The sequence below is a fragment of the Haplochromis burtoni genome, unplaced genomic scaffold (assembly GCF_018398535.1).
Source record: "Haplochromis burtoni strain Fernald_Lab_line unplaced genomic scaffold, NCSU_Asbu1 Contig_161, whole genome shotgun sequence".
Lineage (NCBI taxonomy): Eukaryota > Metazoa > Chordata > Actinopteri > Cichliformes > Cichlidae > Haplochromis > Haplochromis burtoni.
In genome coordinates this window covers 545996-570105 of record NW_024582522.1, presented here as the reverse complement: position 1 = coordinate 570105, position 24110 = coordinate 545996, and the positions used below count along the sequence as shown (strand labels likewise).

General features: G+C 40.1%; 3 protein-coding genes across 3 annotated transcripts; all 3 read left to right on the top strand.

Annotated features, from left to right (window-relative positions):
• Nucleotides 1-86: 86 nt before the first annotated feature.
• On the top strand, nt 87-3594 carry txnl4b (thioredoxin-like 4B). Its single transcript, XM_005932689.3, has 3 exons — nt 87-298; nt 383-534; nt 2702-3594. The coding sequence occupies exons 1-3, from the start codon at nt 167-169 to the stop codon at nt 2865-2867; spliced, it is 450 nt and encodes a 149-aa protein (XP_005932751.1). The 5' UTR covers nt 87-166; the 3' UTR covers nt 2868-3594.
• A 990-nt stretch (nt 3595-4584) lies between these two features.
• mrpl16 (mitochondrial ribosomal protein L16) lies at nt 4585-8752 on the top strand. The gene is made up of 5 exons (XM_005932690.2): nt 4585-4835; nt 5950-6021; nt 7259-7407; nt 7970-8263; nt 8402-8752. Exons 1-5 carry the CDS (start codon nt 4766-4768, stop codon nt 8591-8593), a joined length of 777 nt encoding a protein of 258 aa, XP_005932752.1. The 5' UTR covers nt 4585-4765; the 3' UTR covers nt 8594-8752.
• A 2443-nt stretch (nt 8753-11195) lies between these two features.
• On the top strand, nt 11196-24094 carry LOC102298446 (centromere protein Q). Its single transcript, XM_005932691.3, has 8 exons — nt 11196-11786; nt 11878-11920; nt 12009-12120; nt 12266-12334; nt 16687-16816; nt 19598-19717; nt 22655-22726; nt 23393-24094. Exons 1-8 carry the CDS (start codon nt 11703-11705, stop codon nt 23582-23584), a joined length of 822 nt encoding a protein of 273 aa, XP_005932753.1. The 5' UTR covers nt 11196-11702; the 3' UTR covers nt 23585-24094.
• The last annotated feature ends 16 nt before the right edge of the window (nt 24095-24110 follow it).

The following is a 24110-nucleotide window of genomic DNA, read 5'->3' as shown; positions in this document are numbered from 1 at the left end:
ATATAATAAATTATAAACCACAGCTTATTTAAATTATTTCCACAGTGTCTCTAATTAAAGTTAAGGCGGATATTTGATGGTGTCGCACACGACGCAATGCTGACGCACTTCCCTCCCGGAAGTAAAACAAACGTACAGGGGGAGACGTTAGCTCGTTAGCCTCAAAATGAGTTTGTTTTTGCCCAAATTAACGTGCAAAAAAGATATCGACGAAGTCATTAAAGGGGTGGCAGAAAAAGTCGTGGTTTTACGGTTCGGCAGGGACGATGACTCTGTGTGTCTGCAGCTCGACGAGATAGTAAGCTGAAACGGTGACATGAATGTAAATAATAACTGCTCACTCTCTACTTTAGCTCATGTGTCTCCTGCCTTTCTGTTGTAGCTCTCTAAAACGGCCCACGACTTGAGTAACATGGCGTCCATTTACATCGTCGATGTTGATAAAGCTCCCATTTACACGAGATACTTCGACATAAGCTACATCCCCTCCACTGTCTTCTTCTTCAACGGACAGCACATGAAGGTCGATTATGGGTGAGTGGACCTAGGGCTCAGAATGACATTAACCTAAACTCACTATAAGAAGACATTAGTTTGAAGCAGTCGAATAGCTTGAACCAGGGAAGTGACCCGAGTGATTATCGAGGGCCACTGAGCTACCCCTCAGTTACATTTTCCTTGCCAGACTTTCTTGAGTTTTTTTTGTTTTGCTTTGTTAAACAAACGCTTAAAGATTACTTAGCAAAGAAGTAATCTAAAACACACACACGCACACATTGTGTCTTTAGGCAGCAAAAACACCTTATGTGTCTCTGCTTATTTAATTGAATCTATGATATGTGCAAAAGATAACAGACATTAATTGGCACTTTTCACCTACAAGGTGTATTACAAATAGCTATTAGCTGAAAACATAGCATTTGTGATCATGCTGTGCAGTGTTCCCTTAAAATACATATGAAAAAACTGTAGGAAGTCAAGTTACACAGACTGGTGTTTAATAAGCCACCAAATAAGGCAGAAACCAGAGATTTTTTTGATGGTAAACTGGTCTTGAAGTACAGAGAGAGAGCTGTGCGGGAAGTGTGATTTTTATCGTGGTGGAAGCAAAACTGCCAAAGTAAGAGGAACTGCATGGCAATGTGTATTAAACAGAAGTGTAGTTCTTATCTTCTTAGCTGCTGGTTCAATGAATTTTGAATAATGAATCAATATCACATTATTCAAATTAAGAGATTTGAATCAGGAAATCAGTTTTTTTTTTAAACCCACCCCTAAATCCAAGTATACCTGGATAGAGAAAAAAAAAAACATGGAAAATTATCAGTCATGAATTGGCCCCCCAAAAGCCCAGACCTTAGCATTATTTAAGCACTGTGGGGTCATCTTAGATATGTAGATAGATAGCCATTTACGTGCATATGCAGTGAGATTGGACCCCTTCTGACTGTACATACAAATCCCATACTCCACATTGGGAAGACATGTCAAGAGAGGTAGGATGGAAGCAATGAATATGCAATATATGATGGAACATGAGGAGGAAAAAGAACTCCACCCAGACTGAGCTCCTACAGGACGACAGTTTGAGAACAGAAAAAAAACACCTCAGCACAGAGAGCACATGAGTCTTCACACCACCATATAACATAAAGGACGTGCATCGGAGCCGCTTGGAGGGGGGAGGAGGGTGATTGTATATCTGTGTCTGATTACGTGTGTCTGTGTGCGTGTGTGTATCCTGTATCAACTGAAAAGAGAGCGTCCTTTCACCCAGTTCTAAGCAAAAGTCAGCAGTTCTCCAGCAGCCGCAGTTGGCCTTGAAGGATGTGGCCAGAGGGTCAAATCACAGTCCTGTTATCAGGGGGAGTTGTTCCAGCCAGCTTTCGGCCTTGAAGCCTTCTAAGATGACGACCGGGTAGCTGAATAAGATGACGGTTCTTTGGTTTAAGGTTAGAGCGACCAGGCTGCATTTGATTTCGCAGGTGATCTAATATCCATCACTGGTCCCCAGTTCTATCCAGTTCTCTTTGCAGAGCTGTGAGCTTCTCCAAGATCTTATCCATATTGTGTTCAATAAGCACGGTTTGAGTACTCACGGCTCTGCCCATCGTGTCGATCTTGACAGACAACAGAACATTCATTCCTGAAGGCTGTTTACAGATGTTATATAAAAGCTTGCCTGTCAGTCTGCCCCAGGGCAGCTGTGGCTACAATGTAGCTTGCCATCACCAGTGTGTGAATGTGTGTGTGAATGGGTGGATGACTGGGTGTGTAAAGTGCTTTGGGGTCCCTAGGCGGGACTAGTAAAAGCGCTATACAAATATTTGCTATTTGCCATTCCTGAAGGCTGTTTACAGATGTTATATAAAAGCTTGCCTAAGAGAGTTCAGGTTGTGTTGAAGAATAAAGGTGGTCATACCAAATATTGACTTTCAAACTCATTCGAATTTTACAAACTCTGATGCTCTATTTATTTTGACACGTTTCATTAAAGCGTTGTATTTCCTTTCCTAATTATAAAGAAGCAAGGGATTTCAGACTTTTTTCAAATTCATTTTGATGGCATGACTTTCAACTTAAGAATAATCAATGTCAATTTTGTGGATACATATCAACACATACCAAAAGTATAAGCTACTGCTGATGCGCAAAGAGTCAGAATAAGGCCAACAGTTGTTAATAATTGTTTGTGTTTCAGCTCTCCAGATCACACCAAGTTCGTTGGCAGCTTCAAAACCAAGCAAGATTTCATGGACCTGATTGAAGTGATCTACAGAGGAGCCATGCGGGGGAAAATGATCGTCCAGAGTCCCATAGATCCTCAAAATATTCCCAAATATGATCTCCTCTACCACGGGATTTAGAATCGGTGACTTTATTCATTATGTGATGGGCAAGAAGCTCTGCAGAGTAGCACTGACGGCTGCTGAATGAGTAACAAGAGACATTCAGACTTTGAACCACAAAGTAGCTGTTTGAGGAATACTAAAGTGCCTCCGATTTAAAGACTGTTGAACATTTATTCTTTTTTTGTTGTTGTTCTTGTTGTAGAGATCAAATTACCGACAGTGTTTTTGCCTTTACTGTTTCTACTCCTGATACTTTAAAGGTTCTTCTAATTCACTTAGACAGGGAGTGTGACAGTAAGGAGGATTGCAGGTTAGTAAAAACAGATATCAACAGAAGTGTTTTGCAAATATTTGATGATATAGGAAATGCAAACCTAAGGGATGTAAAGAGTTTGACTGCAGGGTAGTCTCTACCAGTTTTTAACAGTACTATGTGGGAGGCTGGAAAAACTGGAATGAGTTCAAATTTTACCTGTGTTAAGTAATGGCAGGTGCGCACTCTGTAGTGGGATTTGTCAAATGTTTCATAGTTTATTTTGTTAACACTAAAAAAAAATTTTATCAGTGAAAAATATAATTTTGGTGTTTTTTGTTTTTTTCTGCCTTCTTCACACGTTTGATAGGCGTGAGTTTTGATGCACTGTGTTAGCGTTTCCTGTGGTAAACCAATGTATATCAGCAGCGAGATGGCACATTTATCCACTGTGCATGCTCTGCTGTTATAATAAAATTTCAACCATCATTTTTCTCTGCGTTCTCTCGGCTCAGCCCTCCTGTTGGACAGGTGTCTGTCTGCGTGGAGTTTGCATTTTCTACCTGTTTAGAACAAGTTTCTTAGGATCACTGGTGTTAATGTAAGGGTAAGGTAATTAAATTTGATCTTCTGATGACAGCAGTGGACTGTGGTATAGAAGCTTGTTTCTGCCACTGAAACAAACACGATTGATTGGCAGAGATAAGTTGAAATTTTCATCTCAAATTGTCAACTTAATTCAAAATTTTACATTATTTATTTTTTTTCAATTTTGAGTTCAAGTTTCTCAACAAGGTGAGTTAGTAAGTTGAAAATTTCAGATGATTATTTAGAAAGTTTAAACTTATGGGTGGCAAAAATGTATTATTTTCTAAAGTTTTGTTTGTTCCAGTGGCACAAAAAAAAAACTTCCATAGAGCAGTGTGCATACGTCTAAAATCCCCCATAGGTGGATAATAGAAGTAGGTTGAGATCTATTGACCTTATTAGTCCTCCTAGGACCTGGTGTTCACATATGTGGACATAACATTTTGGGTCCTCTAGACCAAAATACAAAATTTTGCTCTACAAGGGCCTGATATTCACTTACGAGGACATGATACTGCTACTGTTCTATTGAAATTTAAAACAAATATCCTCATATGTGCATCTCATTTTTTGTCAGAAAAAAAAAATCAGGTAAAAAAAAAATAATCTGGCAATTCTTTGTTTTTAAACTTCTCAGGTCCCAATCAGCCCAAATATCAAAGATAAATTAAAAATGCATGCCATGAAAGAGTTAGTCTTAGGAGGTTAAGGTGGATTTTTACTGTGTCAGCTTCTGAACTCATGTGCTAAATGTGTATATAAAACAAATACCACAATAGATTTTGTACTTTCATATGATATGTTTATATCACATTAAATATATCAGATTAATGATAATAATGACAAGAAAAAGCCAGAAAGAGGGCTGTAATACTTTTATTGTGAAAGACACGAACACCGGAAATGTTTCTTTTTGTGCCGGAAGTCTTACAGTAACTCCGCGATGGCAGCGACCTTTTGTCCAACGTGGTGTTTGTAGAATTTTATATTATTCACACACCTAAAATGCTCGTATATGTACCACACGGAATGACTGTTTGGTGTTTGTAGGGTCCATTTCAACGCTAACATCATGCTCTCCCTCATTAAAGCTGCTGCCGGCGGGCTGACCGGAATCTGTCAAACCAGCAGTCACCTACAAGGTAATACAAGCTAGCTAATGGTAACCTCATCATAACGTTAACCTCCAGGTAAAGGTGGAAACGGGGCATTTTGATTAGGTTACCGACATTCACTACTAGGTAGACGAGACTGCAGCTAAACTGTGTAAACCTTATTTTCCATGCTAACGTTACACAGTTAGCCCATAAAGAAAGGCAGTGTATGAAGACAGGATCCTGGCCAGGGTTATCAACTAGACGGGCAACCAGCCAGTAAACACAACAATTAAAAATAAAGAGTGAGTTCATTCGTATATCACAGTGCAGTAATGCACCGCTGTGCATTACTGTGTGTATGGTGTGGTTACTTTAAACCACACCATACACACAATTACATCAATCCATGGATGGGTGTAAGTAGGCTCGTAGAGAAGCAGTCACAAGACTACAGAGAGAAATCATGAGAGATGTTCTCTCTGGTGCCGATGTGGATCAGTGAGCTCACCACACACTAGTACAGTGACTGTAAGGGCACGGTGTCTTCCAAAACATTTTCACTTGTTTTGCAGTTTATGAGTGACGTCCTGCCTTAAAACTGGGCAACTGGGCCACTCACACGTGCATACTACAGGATTTGGTCAGCTGTGGAAACCTTGCTCTTGCACTAAGTTTTTGAGCTGATGGTAAGGAGATGAGGTTTGGGGCTCTGAGGTTATTGAATCAGCAGAGCTTTGGCAATTTTTCACTCGGCATGCAGGACTTGGACAGGACTTGGACCCCCAAGGTCCTTAACGCTGAGGCTGATTGAAGTGATTAGACATTTGGCTACTGAAGCACTTCTATGACAGAAATGCCATATTCATTTTATTCAACAGGATATGATAATTACATTATGCCAAACAAGAAACCTGCAGTTAACAATAAGCTGCACATGTACAAAGAGCAGCTGACTTCCTGTAAAAGCTGGACACACAGTAAATAGATTTTCCACACAGGACATGACAACATCAGTTTCAGATGAAGACAAGTTCACCGCAGACTTGCTTCAAGCATATTTTTCGTAAATATAACAGCCCACACAAGTAAGACTTGTTTTGTTTCTGAAAACCACAAAATTCCTCTTGCACAGTTGTCTCACGTGTGGTTTACTCCACAGGTCCTTTGCACAGCTACTTGAAAGTCCTCTCTGCAGGGCTGAAGACATTTGAAATCCCTCCAGACTACAGTGGTAATTATTCATCTTCTTTTCACTTATTTGTGTCAGGCTGGTTAATTTTTATGGCTTTACACTGCTGGTCCAGAGTCATGCTTCATTCTCATTAACCCCAACCATGACTTAAATCACAGCATGAAGCTTTCAAAAGTAACCCCAACTCTCAACCTGCGGGCCTTTATATGCTGACTTCTCCGCCTATTAAGAAAACATGAAATATATTTATTGTTTCAAAAATCATGCAGAGGGATATACCAGATGTGCATGAGTCAGTAGTTATGATTCATGTGAATAGGGCTGTTTGATATAACGATTTATATCAGATGACGATATAAAAACATCTCTCGGGTTATTTTACACTATAGTTTGTTTCGTGGTGTCGCAAAATAAACTGTTTACGTCAATATTTTTTCATGGCTCTATTAATTTCTTAAAGTTCTCTCTTTCTCTTATATTTAATATAACCACACTACAGACGGACAAGCGCCTGTTTTTATGCGTTGTCGTTAGCAACAACAACGGTAAAACCACGGCATGTCCGCTTGTTTATTTTCCACATAAACCTTTCACAATAAAGCTCAAGATCCTGTTGAGACTTTTCAAAATAAACTGAATCATGTGAAAGAGTATGCAGAGTATTTACGGATGAGAAGCAAAAAAGAGCCGCCAGGTGTTAAAAAATAAACCTTAGACTCAAACGTTAGAACAGGCTTTTCCCCGCAGCACGCCGTGTAATAAATACTTTCTCAGTTATGCACAGGTTCAAAATTGAAAAGGTGAAACAAGTTCATCTCACTGTAGATTTGGAAAGGTCACCAATCAGACTGCACTGCGATGTAAACATGAACAGTGGGAAGACATCTATAGTTTTCCTACAAACATTGCTGACATAAATGTGCCTGTAGCAGGGCTGTACAAATCTTTAGGGTTTGGGTTTCTTCTAGATGTGTCATGGCAACACAATTCACACTTTGCATGCGTCAATTCACTCCTTTCTGTTGTGAAAAGGTCACCTCTGATCCACAACACCCGTGGAGGAAATTGTGCCGGAGGTGCAGTTTTCACCATGAGTGTTCAAATTCAAATTCATGTTGCGTGGACTATTAGTATAGCAGTTAGAGCTCCAATCCCAACCCTTCTCCACATAGCAACCTTTTTATTTGCATCCAGCACCCTCAGTTCTGGTGTTCAGTAGCAGGTAAATATGTAAATATGTGACATGTTCCTTCGTGCCTGTTTTTATCCTCTACAGATGTGGTGCTGCCAGACAAGCCCAAACTGAAGTTTTTGAACAAGGTGCCGAACTTAAAAAAGGCCAAGAAAGAGGCAAAGAAGCTGTGGGATATCCAGGGCCCAGCTAAATCTGCAAATACCTTCACCACGGGACAGTACGCTATTGTGGTGAGTGCATTTATCTTACTTTAGATATGGCTGACAGTAGTGTTGCATGTATTACAGGATATGACTAAGTGCCTTGACATTTTGTTTGTTCTGTGCTGATCAAGATTTATAGTTAAAATAAAAGGTGACTCAACCTGGTTCTTTTTTAAACTGTGTAAAAGGCTTAAAGTTACCATGCTGTGGCCGCTGTGTGACAGACAGGTGCCGTTTCATCTCATTTAACTTGCAGGTGTACTGTTAAGTTTTTCCAGCAAGTACTTTAAAAAAAATATCTTGAGTAAAATTAAATGAAGTGAGGTATTTGTCAGTTTGGCCCGGGTAGATGGTGAAAGTGAGTGACGGGAAACAAAGCCGCTTTTTGTGCCAGAATGTTTTGTGCCGATGTTGGCTTCTTTAAAATGGGTTTTTACGTGGATTGATTTCAGGGACTGCAGTTTTTGGCATTAAACTGACTTAAGAGTTGCTGCCTGGTTTAATTTGTGTGCTGCCATATGTTTTTTTTAAATAGTTAAAAAATAGAGAATGACACTAAGTGACCTGTTTTCTCTGATCTGATATACAGGCCTTGGGAGGTGGGTACCTCCACTGGGGTCATATAGAGATGATGCGTCTTACGATCAATCGAAAGATGGACGCCCGGACCACATTTGCAATGTGGCGCATCAACGCCCCTTACAAGCCCATCACGCGGAAAGGTCTGGGTCAGCGCATGGGTGGGGGCAAGGGAGCCATTGACCACTACGTGACACCGGTTCGTTACGGACGTTTGATAGTGGAGGTGGGAGGAAAGGTGGAGCTGGGCGAGGTCGAGCACATCTTGACTGAAGTGGCAAAGAAGCTTCCTTTTCCTGCGAAGGTGAGATCACAGATAAGGCATGCGCTGGTGGGAGAAAAAGTCTGAACTGTTTTCAGATGATGCGATTTGATTAGAAGTGACCGCAGTTTTTACCCACTGGTTCTCTGTGGTAACAGTATTCCCATGTCTTTATTCCAGGTAATGAGCAAAGAGAGTCTAGCAGCCCTGCATAAGAAACAAGCTGACATGGAGCAGAACAACCAGAATCCCTGGAGCTTTAAGAAGATCGCACAGGGCAACATGCTGGGCATCAGGAGGGTGCTCAGCCCCTTCGACCTGCACAACCACGGACGCTTCACGGGCAAATTTCACTTTCCACAGAGGGTGTGACACACCTGAGGGACTGAAATTTCATAGTGTTGTAATGTGAAGAAGATTTTGGAATTCTGAAATGCTCCATCTTTCAGTTGTATGTCGGGATCTTCTGTCATCTTTTTGGGTTTTTGTGTGTTTTTCCAATTATGTTAGCAAATATATCATGTTCTTAAAGTGGTGTTTTTGTCTATTTTTTTTTTTGCTCATCACAGTTTATAAGGGTCTGTACTCCAAGAGTATTCGTCAAATGTTAGTGAAACTTGCAAACAATGATCACTTAATGGCTCTTCACCAAAGTTAGGTCACATGTGTCATTTTACTGGAAATAAAATGAGTGGTAATGGTTTGTGAGCTGGCAGGCTGCCGTGCCACTGGCATTTTGGTAATGCTATGGCTCATTTTCAGTTAGCTGTTTAACTCAGTTTTGTCTAATAGGGGGAAATAAGATGTAAAGGTTAAACATTTACATGAAAATATAGATTTGAGTGTACAGATTACACCACATGGTGTGCGTCGGTTGCTCCAATATTTGCAGTCTTCTTAAAGTGATTAGCAACACTTTGAAGTGGGGAACATGAAATCTCTGACTTGTGGCTTCTCAGCTCAGTGGTTAGCATTGATCCCTCACAGCAAGAGTCCTTTGTTCCCGTCTCTGTGGAATTTGAAAATATTCTCCCTGCTTTTATGGGTTTCTTCCAGCTTCAGGAGCTCTGTTTCTTCCTGTCTTCAAAAGCACACAATGTTCATGCTCCCCCTCCAACACTGTGCCCTTCAGACATTCACTTGCTCACTCATTAATTACTCATTAATAGTTATTATGGCGAAACCACCGTCAAGGCACTTGCTTACTATTAGTTCTGAGGCTGGAGACCGTGGCAGAGCTGAAAATCTTATTTTCACTGGGAGTGACGAGAATGGACAACATTAGCAATAAGGGAAAGCTCAGACTGACTATTTGGAGAGGTAGGGTTGAGGACAGTGTTGCCAACTCCTCAGTAAGGAAAATCGCCAGGGATATCACTATATTTGGCAGAGTCATCCTTTCCAAAGCTGAAGGTATCTCTAAATTAATTTACCCATGTCATTCTCTTTATATTTCTCCCCAAAATATTAGGAAAGCCAAATCAATTATTTTTCAATTCCTATGGAAAAACAAAACCCACTATATTAAGAGGTCACAGCTGGTTAAAGACTATGAGAAGGGTGGTGTCAGAGCCTTAGACTTTGAATCAATGATCGGAACTTTTAAGATCAACTGGCTCAGAGCTTGCTTATCTCAGTCTGATTCCATGTGGTTTCATATACCCAGATCTTTATTTAAGGAACTAGGAGGAATTGATTTTCTATTAAAATGTGACTTTGAGACTAGTAAAATACCTGTTACACTCTCTAATTTTCACAAACAGATTCTTCATTTTTGGAAAATGATGTTTACACACAACTTTTCTCCTCACATGTCGACCCTATGGAACAATAGAGTGATAACTGCTAACAAAAAGACATTATTTATCAGGAACTGGTTTGAGAGTGGTATCTTGTTTGTAACTGACTTGCTGGATTTGAGTGGTGCTCTATTGGATTACGTGTCTTTCTCAAAGAGACACGACTTTAATTGTCCATTAAAAGAATACAGAAAAGTTTGCTGTGCTATCCCTTTGGCCCTAAGGCAGCTGATACGCAACACAATGCTACACTCTGAGGTCAATCCAGCGCTGCCAAACTTAAAAATTGGTAACTGCATCCTAAATGATAGTAAATGTAAACAATAAATTTATCAGTGTGAATTTCAAATCTATTCTTTTCCAGGGGTTTAACTCAGGTAGATATTTGCAGGCCCTTCATGGGGACCAGTCACTCATGGAAAAGGCGTTCTCAAAATTCATTCAGTGGCCTGTCTCCCCAAAAGTAAAAGAAACTCATTTCAAGATAATTAATAATATATATCCTGTGTCTGAATTTTTAAAGAGGAGGTTTAAATTTGAGGTTAATCAGTGTGCATTTTGTGATTCAGCCTGTGAAACATTACACCATTTGTTTTTCTCATGTCCTGTGTCAGCTGCCTTTTGGTTAGAACTACACAGCTGGTTATCCCTCAAGATCAACGATATTCCCCAGTTTAATATTTCTGATATTATTTTCTATATGGCTAAACAACATCCATCTGTCTCTACTGTGATTAACATTGTCATCCTGTTAGGTAAATACCATATACATTGTTGTAAATGGAGGAATAGAAAACCATCCTTTACATGGTTCATCAATGACTTTAAACATTATTTCATGTCACTTAAAAAACTGAAGTCAAGCAGATTTGCCACAATCTATGATGACATTTCCCATTTGCTACTGTTTTGATTATTACCTCTATTGTGTATCAACCTGTGCTCTTTTTTTAATTCTTCCCCGTTAATACTGTGGATTTTTTGTCTAGCCCCCTCCCCCCATATCCTTGCTGTTAGTTTTGTTGTATTGACTGTGTTCTTTTTTTTTATCCTCCACGAGAGTTCATTTGCACTATAATGTGTTATGTTGTTTGTGACTGTATTGTTTCAATTGTTAAAAAAAAAAAAAAATTTAGACAAACGTTGGGTGGCTGCCTTTTCCCCAAAATGGCGGATGTAGGGTTAATTTAGCCCGGAGTTGGCGTTCACAGGTAGCGATTTGGTCCAGGTTTTGCTCACATAGGGGTTTGTTTTAAATTTTTACGGAAGGTAATTAACCTTATCGATGTGCCAGTAAGTAAATAATTTAGTCAGACTTATCCCCGTCCCTTATTTCGGTCTTTTGAACGACGGCAACATCGTTATTGTCTTGAGCAGCTGCCTGACAAGCGACTTTCCGGGTTAAACCATCAATGCTTATGCGCATGCGAGCTGTGGAGTTTGAAAACAGCAGCGCGAAAAAAGCAGGACGTTAATAACGCGAATTTTTAGATTTCAAATAATTATATTGTCTTTTAACTATTTATGATTTGTTTTATGCCTTTTATAATTAAGGCTTAATTGTTTCTCAAAGAAAACTCGTGCTCGTTACTTAAGACGCTTTTGGGAGTCAGACGTTGTCATGTTGTTTCAGCTACATTAGGTTAACGTTTTGGTTTATTTCGACGTTTTCACGAGCAAACATGAAACCCACACGAGGTTCTGACCGGGCCCCATCAAAAACACCCAACAGGAAAAACAAGGAAAAAGCAGAAACATCGAGTCGGGTGAGTAAGTACACTCCAGCTGTCGTCGTCGTTGTTGTTATCTGTAGCAGCTCAGGCTGACTTGTTACCTCCAACCCTTCATTTACTTTAGGACCAAGCCAAGATCATCCATCCAAAACCATCACAGACGAAAGGTTAGGAACCTCTTATACCTCTCATTCTACAGCAAACTATGAAGTTTGTATTTGTTTGTATTTTCTAATGCGGCTCTTGTCTTTAAAGCTGAAAGAGGATCATCTCCTAACCCTAAAAGAGCTAAAGTGCAGGACAACAGGGCGCTGATGTCCAGGTCCTCCATCACTGCTCTGGAGAACATAATGGACTTATCAGTACTGTGAGTCTCACATCAGAAGTAGAATGCTCTTATTTTTAACCATAACCTGACATATATTTCAAGCTGAGGTTTTCCTGTTGACATTGTGCAATATTAGCAAGAAAATTTACCTTGTAAGGACACATTGTTCCCCCCCTGTTCACAGAGCAGCTCTTGCTGTGAAGCGGACAGAGAAGAAGGAAAGCCAGGAGCATCTGAAAAAAATGAAAACCATGTAAGCATTAAGTCTGAAATTACAGTTAAAGTATGTATAAATAAACAACATAAGTAAGTTAAATTCTTATTTATATAGCACATTTCTAGATAAAAAGATCACAAAGTGCTTCACAAAGTATAAAACAAAAACAGACAAAAGTTAGCAAAATGCAACAAGATGTGTTTTTAGTTGTTTTTTTTTAAAAGTGACCACCGAGTCCGCAGATCTTAAGTTCTGAGGAAGAGAGTTCCACAGTCTCAGCCTTGTATGCTGAATAACAAGTAGGCTCTGATCACAAGACCTCAGAGACCTACTAGGGACATAGGGCTGTAAAAGTTCAATGATGTAGGCTGGTGCTTGTCCTTGAAGAGCTTTAAAGGTCAGAACCAATATCTTAAAATGGACTCTGAATTCAACGGGGAGCCAGTGCAGCTGTATAAGCAACGGTGTTACATGAGAGTACTTAGATGTTTTTGTCAGAAGCCTTGCTGCAGCATTTTGGACAATCTGCAGACGTTCCAGGAAGTTTTTGTTTAGACATGTAAACAGTTTTAATTGCACCTTAGAACACACATGCATCAACACTACAATGAGCAGGTGGAGGGAGGTTTGGAGTCTTCTCTCACCCCCATTCTCTGCGGCCTGCTGGAGCGGGGGGGCTAGGAGGAGGAGTTGGCCGTCCGACTGCGGTCTGGAGTGTGGGGCCTCCCTGCTGCGGAGTCGGGGCGGTCTGCTCTCCCCCCACCGCAGGGAAAAGGGTAACACCACCTGGGTCTGGGTGCAGTTCCCCCCTCCAGGGGCAAGGGTACCTAGACCCGGTTGTAGAGTACGCTTGGGGAGTGTGATCGTGTGTACAGCGTCTCTTTATGTCTGTCTCCACGTTGGTTGAGTGTGGAGTAAGTGCATATGAGAGCATGAGGGTGGGAATTGATGTTTGTATATGTGTGTGCCTGTATGTCTGTGTCTATATGTCAGGTTGGGTGTCAAGCGCCACCTCTCTGGGGACATCTCAGGCCCTCCAAGGTTTGGAGGCCTATCTCCCCCTACCACCACTTCCCCTGCCAGTGGCGGACTCCCTCAGGTGTCGGTGCGTTGGTGGTTCTTTGTGTCTGGGGGTGGGCGTCCAGGTACACACCGGCTCACTCCTTGGCGGCCGCTTATCGGGCCTGGAGCCTGGGGCTCGCTCGGGCCTCTTCGGAGGTGGGGTGCCCCCGGCCTCTCGGCCTGGGGCTCGGTCACTCAGGCACAGCTGGCTGCCGGCGGAGCTCACGGGCGTCACTGCAACTCCCCCTGGCTTCTGCTCCGCGGCTGCTGAGTGAGCCCTCATCTGGGACTCTCCTCAGCTCTTACTGGGACAGTGGCGCGGCTGCCCCTCTGTTGGTCTTCCTTGGTCTCTTGTGTTCTGGGGGCCTCTGGATGTCTGGAGTTTTGATCTCCTCCATACCTGCTTCATACCCTGGAGGACGGGGCTGTGGCTCCCCACACTCCCTAGCAGATCGTTACATGGAGAAACCTTTGGAATGCAAGCATGCTGATCCACACAGGTATGCACACAGGTGTACACACGGGTATTCACAGACGCGGACTACAGCTTTCTTGGCTGCTGCCTCAAAGCACATTGTGCGCTGTCTATCTTGCGTGCTGCACAATATCGTTTATTATTTAGTATCTACTGATATCTACTGCTAGCTAGTTTATTGTGATGGTGCTCGTTTTTTTTATTATGTTGCTCTTTGTTGTTTGCTTTCTCTTCTGTTTTTTTTCTCCATACAGGTGACCCAGGTGTTTTTTTTGTTTTTTTTTTTCCCCCCCTTCTCACCGTCTCTTCTCCCCTTTGGTTTTCTTTCTCTCCCTCTCTTTCTTTCATTCTTTCTCCCTGTCCTATCCCCCAGTCATGTCTGTCCCGTTTGTAGCAACTGAAAATAAAATAAATTCATAATTATAATAAAGGTCAATCAAATGGACCAATATGGCAAGGCCATGATGATCCACTTGGTAAAATAAATCCGCTTGGCATCTTTCTTGGCCTTCAGACAACAATTCTGATGGCTAAAGATCCAAACGGGACACAAAAGGGAAAAAGAAAAAAAAGACATGTAAACAGTGAATTACAGTAGACCAATCGCGATGAAGTGAATGCATGAATAACAATCTCCAGTTCAGTATGAGATATTAAAGGGCCCAATTTAGAAATGTTTCTTAAATGATAAAAGCAGGACCGAACCAGAGATTTGACGTGAACATCCAGAGTAAGAGCAGAATCAAAGGTTACCCCTAGGTTCCTGATAGACGATTTCACAAATGTTGAAAGAGGACCAAGAGCATTCATTATGTTTGGTACGGTACATGTCTGTCACATACAAGGACTTCAGTCTTTTCTTCATTAAGTTAGAGGAAGTTGTCAGCCATCCAACTTTTGATGGATTCTAAGCACTCATTTAGAATCTGCAGCCTAGACACATCTTCAGGTTTAAAAGAAATATATAGTTATATATTTCTTTTAAACCTGAAGATGTGTCTAGCACTGCGTAGCAGTGCTAGCAAATGTCCTCAAAGGGGCTCAAAAATATGCTGCAGAGGAAGTAGATATATTAAAAACAATAAGGGTCCCAGCACAGAACCTTGTGGCACACCATAGGACAGGGATGTGGAAGATGACCTGTACTTAGAGACCGCCACAGAAAAGTATCGTTCATAGAGAAACGAGGAGAACCACTCTTAGGCAGACCCAGATACACCAACCCAGTATTTCAGCCTTTCATGCAAAATGTAATGTATCGTTTTGCATCAGAATGTCACTAGAAACTCTAAGAAGGGCTGTTTCAGTAGAATGAGCTCTACGAAAGACAGACTGAAATTTGTCAAAGATATTATGTTTGTCTAAAACATAATAACCACAACCTTTTCTAATATCTTAACAATTAACGGCAATTAACCATTATTCACTATCTGACCTACATGCAGTTGGATATCTTTTTACTTTAAATTTAAGTCACACATGAAATTAAGTTTGTGTAGGCACTTAAACTTGAACGCCTGTCACATCACACGAACGTCACACGCCTTGTGTGATGTTTGCGTATGTTTGAACCCCATCAGTTAGCACATTAGAAGCCTTGCGGTGCTTTGTTAAGACCAGAAGAGTGGCTAAAGGTGTGGCATGGCTCACACCCTTTCATTACATCCCACATAATTACCTTGATGATGTTCAGATTGTGGCTTTGCTCCAGGCTTTGTTCCAGAAAGCAGGTCTAATGAAAAGTATGACTTCGTTAACCCTTAGGTTATAGGTTATAGACTAGATTGCTCCCTGAAACAAAAAATTGGGTGTAACACTGTGACTCTGGATAGTAATTCAGGACTTATGGTACTGTCTTTGTGTCCGCAGGTATTTGCTTACACCCAGTTTATACCTTTGTGATAAATAAACAGTCATAACCGCAAACTCCTCTGATACCCTAAAACATATCCTGCACTGTAACCTGATGTGGATGCCCCTAGAAAAGTCACTACATGTCTCATCAACACAGCTCGATTCTACCTGTGCACTTCCATCTACTATTTTGCAGCATTCATGTTCTCAATATAAGAAACAATAATCATAGCTTCAATTCAGGGACTCAAAGAAGTTGTCACATACCTGTATGGACAGTGAGGGAATGTATGAAGAAGTAGGAAAACTGTGAAGGACAAATATTTGCCTTTGAGAGAGGAAAAAAAACCCAGATGCAACCTATGTGGATGTGCCCCCCCTCCCCCCAAAAAACAAAAACCAAACAAACAAACAAACAAAAAACCAAAAAAACAACTGCATGTAGGTCAGATAGTGAATAATGGTTAAAATCTGTGCTAAACAGGAAAAGGAGCGACACCAGTGTTCAGCAAGAATGAGAACAAGCACCACAAAACATTCAAACAAATAAACAAAAAGCACGACATGCTTAGATGGTGACTTTAGTGCAGTTTAAGATAAGACAGCTATTAGGTTGTTAGCCTGTCCCCATGCACTGAAACAGTTGGCATATGTTACTGCAGCAATCTCTATTTAATAAAACTGGTCTGCATATTTAGACACAACGCAGTGATCACTGATGAATCAGTAGTTGTGTTGTAACCGATCGGCCTTTCTGGAACCAGAAACTCAGAGTTCATCAGCTCAGTGTTTGTTTCACACAAAGCAGGGCCCTGCTCTGTGTGGGTGTGCATCACAATGATAAGGATTGAGTGAAAGTGGATGAACCCTCATTAAATTATTCATTTATAATCCTCTGTTTTATTCTTTTATTAATTCAGACATCATCATTTGAGAATTTTTTTTTCAACTGCAGTTTGTGTTGCCTTTTCCTGATGTGTTTTCCGACCCATTTTAGGTTCCTGGCTCAGTGTGCACAACTCAAAGTTCCAGTGCAGAAACAAAAATATTTGGAGCACTCATCCAGGCATCACCAGGACGAGACTAAGAAGTCAGTGGTTGGAGAGAAGAATCTGAGCATCTTGAAGGTGAAAAACATAAAAAATGATTCGATTGCTTTGGAGGATTTGATTGGAAGCTAAACTGTCTCTTGGTGGAAAATTTATGTGGCCATGAACTTGATACATCTGTGCAAAAACCTACTGATATAGAGAGGTTTTCACATTTCTGCAAGTTGATATTCTGTTTGTTCAGCAGGTATGAGAAAAATGATTTGCACTGCCTACCTTATGGTTAGACTGTGGTCTTTGACACCATTGAGATAAAGTCTGTTTCATTTTGTGTGCTGTGGTTTCTCTGCTCTGAAGTAACACCTACTCAGCTCTCTGTACGTGAGAGCAGACGAAGGATGGGGTTAAAAAACAAAACAGGAATTTAACTGCTCACAATAAAACTGAATGATACAATTAGGTCAATATGTTTGTAAACTGGGACACATCGATTTTTTTTTTTTTTAATTTTTGCCACAGTACAACACCCCAGCGAATTTTAAATCGGCCAATCAAGACTGAAGTGCAGACTTTTATCTTTAATTCATTGTTTTAACTGTTTATGAATTGTAGCCATTTTTATTTTTTCAGAAGCTCAAAAATAATATAATGTTTTTTTTAATATTTTATTTTTAGTAAAATAATGATCTATTATTTACATGGACGAAAAACCTTTGCAGTCAATGAGCGTCTGAAGTGTAGAACTAATGGGCTGCACCAGATGTTGTTTCCTCCTTTAAGATGCTCTGCCAGTTTTTGTGTTCAGTAATTGAAAGCATGCTCTACTGTGTTCATTTATCTATTGAAGAATCTATTTTCTTTAGCTTGAGAAACTGTTGGGTTGTTTTTGCAGTATGCTTTGGTTTATTATCCATTAGGGCTGCAGCTGTCATTAATTTTAGCAATCTATTGATAATTCCACTGATTTAATCGAGTAATTGGATAAGAAATAATTTTGTCTAATGAGGAATAACAAATATTCAAAAGAGGAAAAACACAGGTCTTTCAAAATCAATGTTTCTTTTTTTAAAGATTAATGCAATTTAATTAACACAGTATTTTATACTATTTCACGTTCAATCTGATAATGTTACGAAACCTTAAAATTAATATGATCTAGTGCATCCCATGCCCCCTTTTGGACACGCCAATGTTTGCTGCAGGCATTGCTTCCATGTAAAATAAGACTGCTTGAATCAGCCTTCAGAAAGCTGTATGATTTAAATGTGTTATTAGGCTAAGTTAAGAGTTCATCTGCATATTTTAATACAACTTCTGGAGGCTTACTGATTTTCACCGTGTAAAAGAAACACTGATGGATGGAGCAGCTACAAAGTTTGCTTTTCTTCAGGTCGGAGTTTGTTGATCAGGAGCTTCGATCAACAAACCAACGCTGGAAACACGTTTTCTTTCACTCTACCTAAGCTTACTGTCTCAGTAATGGCTCTGCCTCTTTGCTCTTCACGGTGCGTGGGTTTTATGTTGTCAGACTTCCTATATCATCGTCAGATTTGATACATTTAACACATCAGAATGCTACAGAACCACGTGTTAAAACGAAGCATCAAAGCAAAGAATTTGTGTTGAGGATTTCTTCTTTTTATAAGCGAATTACTCGATGAATCGTTGCAGGCCTGGTTTTCTATTTGCACTGTGAAGGTCTGTATGATTAGTTTTTCTGCAACTGGCTCAATCTGAGCAGAGAATATAGGCATGTAAAGTTAGACGATGGGGTGTTCTCCCCGACTATCTTCACTATAGGGATGTGTATATATGTGTGTGGTTGCACAAGTATGTAATATAGACCTGTAAATTTGTATCTTTTGACTTGTTACTGGGGCTATAAAAATACATGTAACAAATGTATACACTATTAGTTACTAAATAGTGGAACGGGGTGGGATTAAACAAGCTTATGCTTCTTTCTACTTTTTTTTTGAACATGTAAGTTATTTATAATAATTGTTTTAAATTTTCCTTTTGTTTTGCTTCTTTTTTCTCTTTTGTGGTTGTATACTATTTTAACATGTTCAAAATGAAAATACAATAGAATACACTAAAGAGTTCATCGTGCTGCTGCTAACAGCAGTCCTATTATCTTTAAGTACTAGTGACCCATAACACACAACACTCTCCACAAATTCATCAGACCATGAGCTGTTTTTCCTCTCTCTGCACCCATTTTTACTTACTTTTTTTTACGTTTTTAATTTGTTTTGGTACAAGTGCGTCTTGGTGTTATCTGTTTAAAGATTTAGTCTGAGCTTTTCTTGTTCTTGTTCACCTTTCTGTAGACCAACAAGGTGCAAATTACTCATTAAGTTGTCTCTTGATTGTTGGTTTTGACGATTATATGCTTACCTCCTCCAGAGTGTTCTTGACTTGGTTTAATGATTTTAACCATTAAAATAATTCTGTCATCATGTCTGTCATTTGTACCTATTTTCTGTGGACATTTAGACCTCTTTGGTGGTCAGTGCATTCATTATTCTGTTTTAAAAGATTATTGTGATTTGGTGCCTTACAGTTAAAAGTGAGTCGAATTGAAATTTCGAGCCTATGAAAATGGGGAATATGTCTAAAAATAATTCTTGAATTAAATATGAAAGTTTGGACTTTAATCATGTGTTAATTAATTGGTTTAAAATCCACGGTGGAGAAATTGTCTAAAAGTCTATGAACATAACTTCTGCCTTTTCACTGAGATGTGACAGGTCATAGAAAAAAAATAACATATCATGCTAAAAACAAAAAAAACAGTCCTAAAACAAGAGAATGGTATCAGTGGTTTTACATGAGGTCTTCTTTTTGACTTTGCAGGAAGACTTGAAGGCTGTGGTTCGAGCACTCGAGAGGCTGGAGGAGGAAACAGAGTCTTTGCAGCACTCATGCAGTCAGCTGAGGGACCAGTTGGAGGAGGAAGAGGAGAAAGCTAAAGAGGTGCAAATGATTTCACACAAGCACACATACTTATTTGTCTTTATTGCAACATTCTCCAATCACTGCTGTCCTGATTTTAATTCAGGTGTGAATTTGACCTTTTATTTTAGTGAAAATCTGCTACAGCTGTTATGAGCATTTATATGATGCTATTAATATAAACACGCATTTATCTATTAAAGCATTACAGCATTGTCTGAGTTTTTCATGGCTGAATCATCCTCTTCACACTAAATTTATCACCTACAACCTCAAAACACTGAGGAGTCGCAGCAGATGTGAATGTTGTCATTTCGTGCCTCGTGCTATCTGATACAGAACATTTAACCATATTGGCCAGTGTCAATGCCTCAGGCTCATTGATATATTCTTGGAGTTGTTCCTGAGCAATTTTTGTGGTCCTGCTGTGAGTGTCAGCTGTCATGGCAAAGGGCACATCCATCTTGGGAATCTCATCTTCCACTACATCCCAGAGGTGCTGTATTAGAATGAGATCTGGGGACTGTTGGGGCCATCTGAGTACAGTGAACTCACTGATACATTTAAGAAATCAGTTTGATAGATTTGCGTTTTGCAACATCTCTCGTTCTTCTGCTGTAAGCAGCCATCAGAAGATGGTGGTCATAAAAGTATGGACATGCAACAATTCTCACACACGATGTCTCTGTAGTGTTTAAATGATGCTCAGTTGGTACTATGAAGTCCACAATGTGCCAAGAAAATATGCTTCACACCATTACAACCTTACCAGCCTGAACCTGATGGTTCCATGCCTTCATGTTGTTTACTGACCCTGCCATTTGAATGCTGTAGCAGATATTGATTCATCTATCCAGGCAACTGGTGAGACTGTGAACTGTAGCCTTGGTTTCTTTTTCTTAGTTGGCCCCTGTTGTGGTCTTGGTTTGACGTGTTGTGTATTTAGATATATTCTTCTGCATACCCTGATTGTAACCAGCGATTTAACCAGGCTGACTTTATTATTATTTTCAAGCAGTCTTAAAATAGCAATCAAGTTATTTAAAACACTCTGGCCATACTCCGTTGACCTCTGGCATCAACATGGCATTTTCACCCAGAGAACTGCTGCTTATTTTCTGTTTTTCAGACCATTCTCTGTGAACCTTAGAGATGGTTGTGCGGGGGAAATCCCAGCCGATCAGCAGTTTCTGAAATACTCAGATCAGTCTGGCTACGTTTAAGTTTGTTTATGTTAACAAGCAGATGAACAGGCTTATCTGATAAACTGTTCATTACCACCTCTGGTGGGTTTTTCAAATTCTGAACCTTTTGTGTCGATTTATTTCTTTGATCTGAATTTTCCCTTTTTGAACGTTACTCTCTTCTTTCTTTCTTTTTGCCTTTTTTTTGCAATAGACTATGGAGGTTCTGCTACAGGTTTTATTATATGCTATATAACTATGTTTTAATGTGACATACATTACAGTAAATGGGTCATTTAATAATAGTAGATGTCACAGCTGAAGTGACCAGAAAATCGTGGTGTGAACTGCAGTTTCGACACCATCATGGGGCCGTTAGACAGGTTCGTCTAGACGTTTGTTACAGAATCACCATAACCGTGAATTTTTCGTGATGTTTGGCTGAAATGTGACTATTTTGTGGCTGTTGTGAAATCTGACATAACCTATTCTGGAGAAATATCAAGTATTGCCTGGATGGCCGCTAACTTTCTGCTTCTTAATTCAGATAAACTGAGGTTATTGTACTCGGCCCTGAAAAGCTAGAAATATGGTATCTAACCAGATTCTTACTCTGGATGGCATTACCTTGGCCTCCAGTAACGCTGTGAGGAACCTTGGAGTCATTTTTGACCAGGACATGTCCTTCAATGCACATATTAAACAAATATGTAAGACTGCTTTCTTCCATTTGCGCAACATCTCTAAAATTAGAAATATCCTGTCTCAGAGTGACGCTGAAAAACTAGTTCATGCATTTATTACTTCCAGGCTGGACTGACTGTAATTCATTATTATCAGGATGTCCAAAAAACTCCTGAAAAGCCTTCAGCTAATCCAAAATGCTGCAGCAAGAGTCCTGACAGGGACTAGAAAGAGAGAGCAGATTTCTCCTGTTTTGGCTTCCCTTCATTGGCTTCCTGTTAAATCCAGAATTGAATTCAAAATCCTGCTCCTCACATACAAGGTCTTAAATAATCAGGCCCCATCTTATCTTAATGACCTTGTAGTACCATATCACCCTATTAGAGCACTTCGCTCTCGCTCTGCAGGCCTACTTGTTGTTCCTAGAGTATTTAAAAGTAGAATGGGAGGCAGAGCCTTCAGTTTTCAGGCCCCTCTTCTGTGGAACCAGCTTCCAGTTTGGATTCGGGAGACAGACACTATCTCTACTTTCAAGATTAGGCTTAAAACTTTCCTTTTTGCTAAAGCATATAGTTAGGGCTGGACCAGGTGACCCTGAATCCTCCCTTAGTTATGCTGCAATAGACGTAGGCTGCCGGGGATTCCCATGATGCATTGAGTTTTTCCTTTCCAGTCACCTTTCTCACTCACTATGTTTAACAGACCTCTCTGCATTGAATCATATCTGTTATTAACCTCTGTCTCTCTTCCACAGCATGTCTTTATCCTGTCTTCCTTCTCTCACCCCAACCGGTCGCAGCAGATGGCCGCCCCTCCCTGAGCCTGGTTCTGCCGGAGGTTTCTTCCTGTTAAAAGGGAGTTTTTCCTTCCCACTGTCGCCAAAGTGCTTGCTCATAGGGGGTCATATGATTGTTGGGTTTTTCTCTGTATCTATGAAGCGCCTTGAGGCGACTTATGTTGTGATTTGGCGCTATATAAATAAAATTGAATTGAATTGAATGCTACACCAGAGCCATATCGAATCACAGACTCGAAGGTTTTTAATGATTTACTTCAAACTCACACAGCACCCCTTTTCTGGTCTTCACAGATTTTACGAATAAGTGAACGAGCTGTTCTCAAACTTCCCTGTCTTCCTTCTCAGAAAGGTGAAACATTGGAGGTGAGTGTTGTTATTTTAAGAGCTAGGCACAGCCAACATTTTCACACTATCTGAAATGTGCTTCATTTAACCAAATTGCACAATATTACTTATCACTAAAGGTGAAGTTCTTTTGTTCCTTTCTTCTTTTTTTTATGAATAGCATTTCTAAATAGCTTAGTAGGCACTTCCTCTACCATGTAACAGGAAAGCCTGTACTCTGTGGTGCAACTTCTGTGAAAAAACATGAAATTCATGTTACGAAATGCAGAGAGAGAGAGAGAGAATGTGACTTTTAGGTTCTGTGTTATCTTGGTTATCTACTCAGCTACAGAATAAACCCTTGTTTTTGTTCTAGCTGTTTTCACGAGTCATATCACTCATAATACGTTTTACCTGGAATTAGTTGAAAAATCAACCACATGTCACAGGTCATGCTGAGTGTAGGTCATCTGAAGTCACTACAACCTGCAAGTTTCATACCTGAAAATTACACCTGTGCCACTTTTTGGCACCATAGGACTGTAACAGTTATCTTTTCTCTGGTTCTAAGCCTTAAAAACTGTACTTGTATCTGCGGTAATGTGTGTATACCCACTGCTGATTGATCTGCTGCCTCTCTTCCCTAGGAGAAGACCAGATCATTTAAAAAAATCAACTTAAATCGCCACTTTCTATTTTCCTCAGGCTCTGCTGAGAAAGTTTATACCAGACAGCGATTCTGCAGCCACAGCTCGGAAACTGGGCCAAATTCTGCAGAAATCAAAGCCAACCAAGGATGACCAGGTGCTGCTTGCGCAGGCACGTGAACACGCCGATCGGCTCTTCCACCCCGGCTGCGTATTGAATAGTAGCGCACTGAGTTTTGAAGAAAGGTAGCATTAAAGAAGAGGTTTAGAGATTTGCTGCTCAGTATTTATTGGGTTTGATACTTCTTACTTCCATATTTGTGGTTGTCTTTGTGGAATATTTCTGCCTACCATGCTTCGCTGGTATTGAGTTTGCATCATATTCCTGTTTTCAGCTACTTTTTTCTTTGTTTTTTATTAATTATGTGTTCTGTTATGTGGATGTTTTTTGTCTTTTGGTGCACATAAAAGCCTGATATCCAACTTCTGTGGCAAGTTTAGGCTAAACAACTGAAAATTAAATAAAGTCACAACTGAACAGTGAATTAATTAAAATCCTGCTGCCTAAACTTTTTTTTACAGTGGAAGATTTAGTGTGCACTGAATAAAAACAAGTCCAAATCTTGCTGCTGCTTGCTGCTTGATGTTTTGCAAGCCTAGTGAGACATTCAGCTAACTAAAGCTACTGGAATGCGTTTAATCTGGAAAACTTTTGGTTTTAACAAATTTGGAGAATCTGCTCTGTGCTGGAAACAATAGCATTCTTGAAAGGATTA

Coding starts and splice junctions, on each gene's coding strand:
- txnl4b (XM_005932689.3), top strand. CDS start 167: ATGAGTTTGTTTTTGCCCAAATTAACGTGCAAAAAAGATATCGACGAA. Junction 299..382: donor GTCTGCAGCTCGACGAGATA/GTAAGCTGAAAC, acceptor TTTCTGTTGTAG/CTCTCTAAAACGGCCCACGA. Junction 535..2,701: donor CACATGAAGGTCGATTATGG/GTGAGTGGACCT, acceptor TTTGTGTTTCAG/CTCTCCAGATCACACCAAGT.
- mrpl16 (XM_005932690.2), top strand. CDS start 4,766: ATGCTCTCCCTCATTAAAGCTGCTGCCGGCGGGCTGACCGGAATCTGT. Junction 4,836..5,949: donor AACCAGCAGTCACCTACAAG/GTAATACAAGCT, acceptor TTTACTCCACAG/GTCCTTTGCACAGCTACTTG. Junction 8,264..8,401: donor AGCTTCCTTTTCCTGCGAAG/GTGAGATCACAG, acceptor TCTTTATTCCAG/GTAATGAGCAAAGAGAGTCT.
- LOC102298446 (XM_005932691.3), top strand. CDS start 11,703: ATGAAACCCACACGAGGTTCTGACCGGGCCCCATCAAAAACACCCAAC. Junction 11,787..11,877: donor AAGCAGAAACATCGAGTCGG/GTGAGTAAGTAC, acceptor CATTTACTTTAG/GACCAAGCCAAGATCATCCA. Junction 12,335..16,686: donor CTGAAAAAAATGAAAACCAT/GTAAGCATTAAG, acceptor GACCCATTTTAG/GTTCCTGGCTCAGTGTGCAC.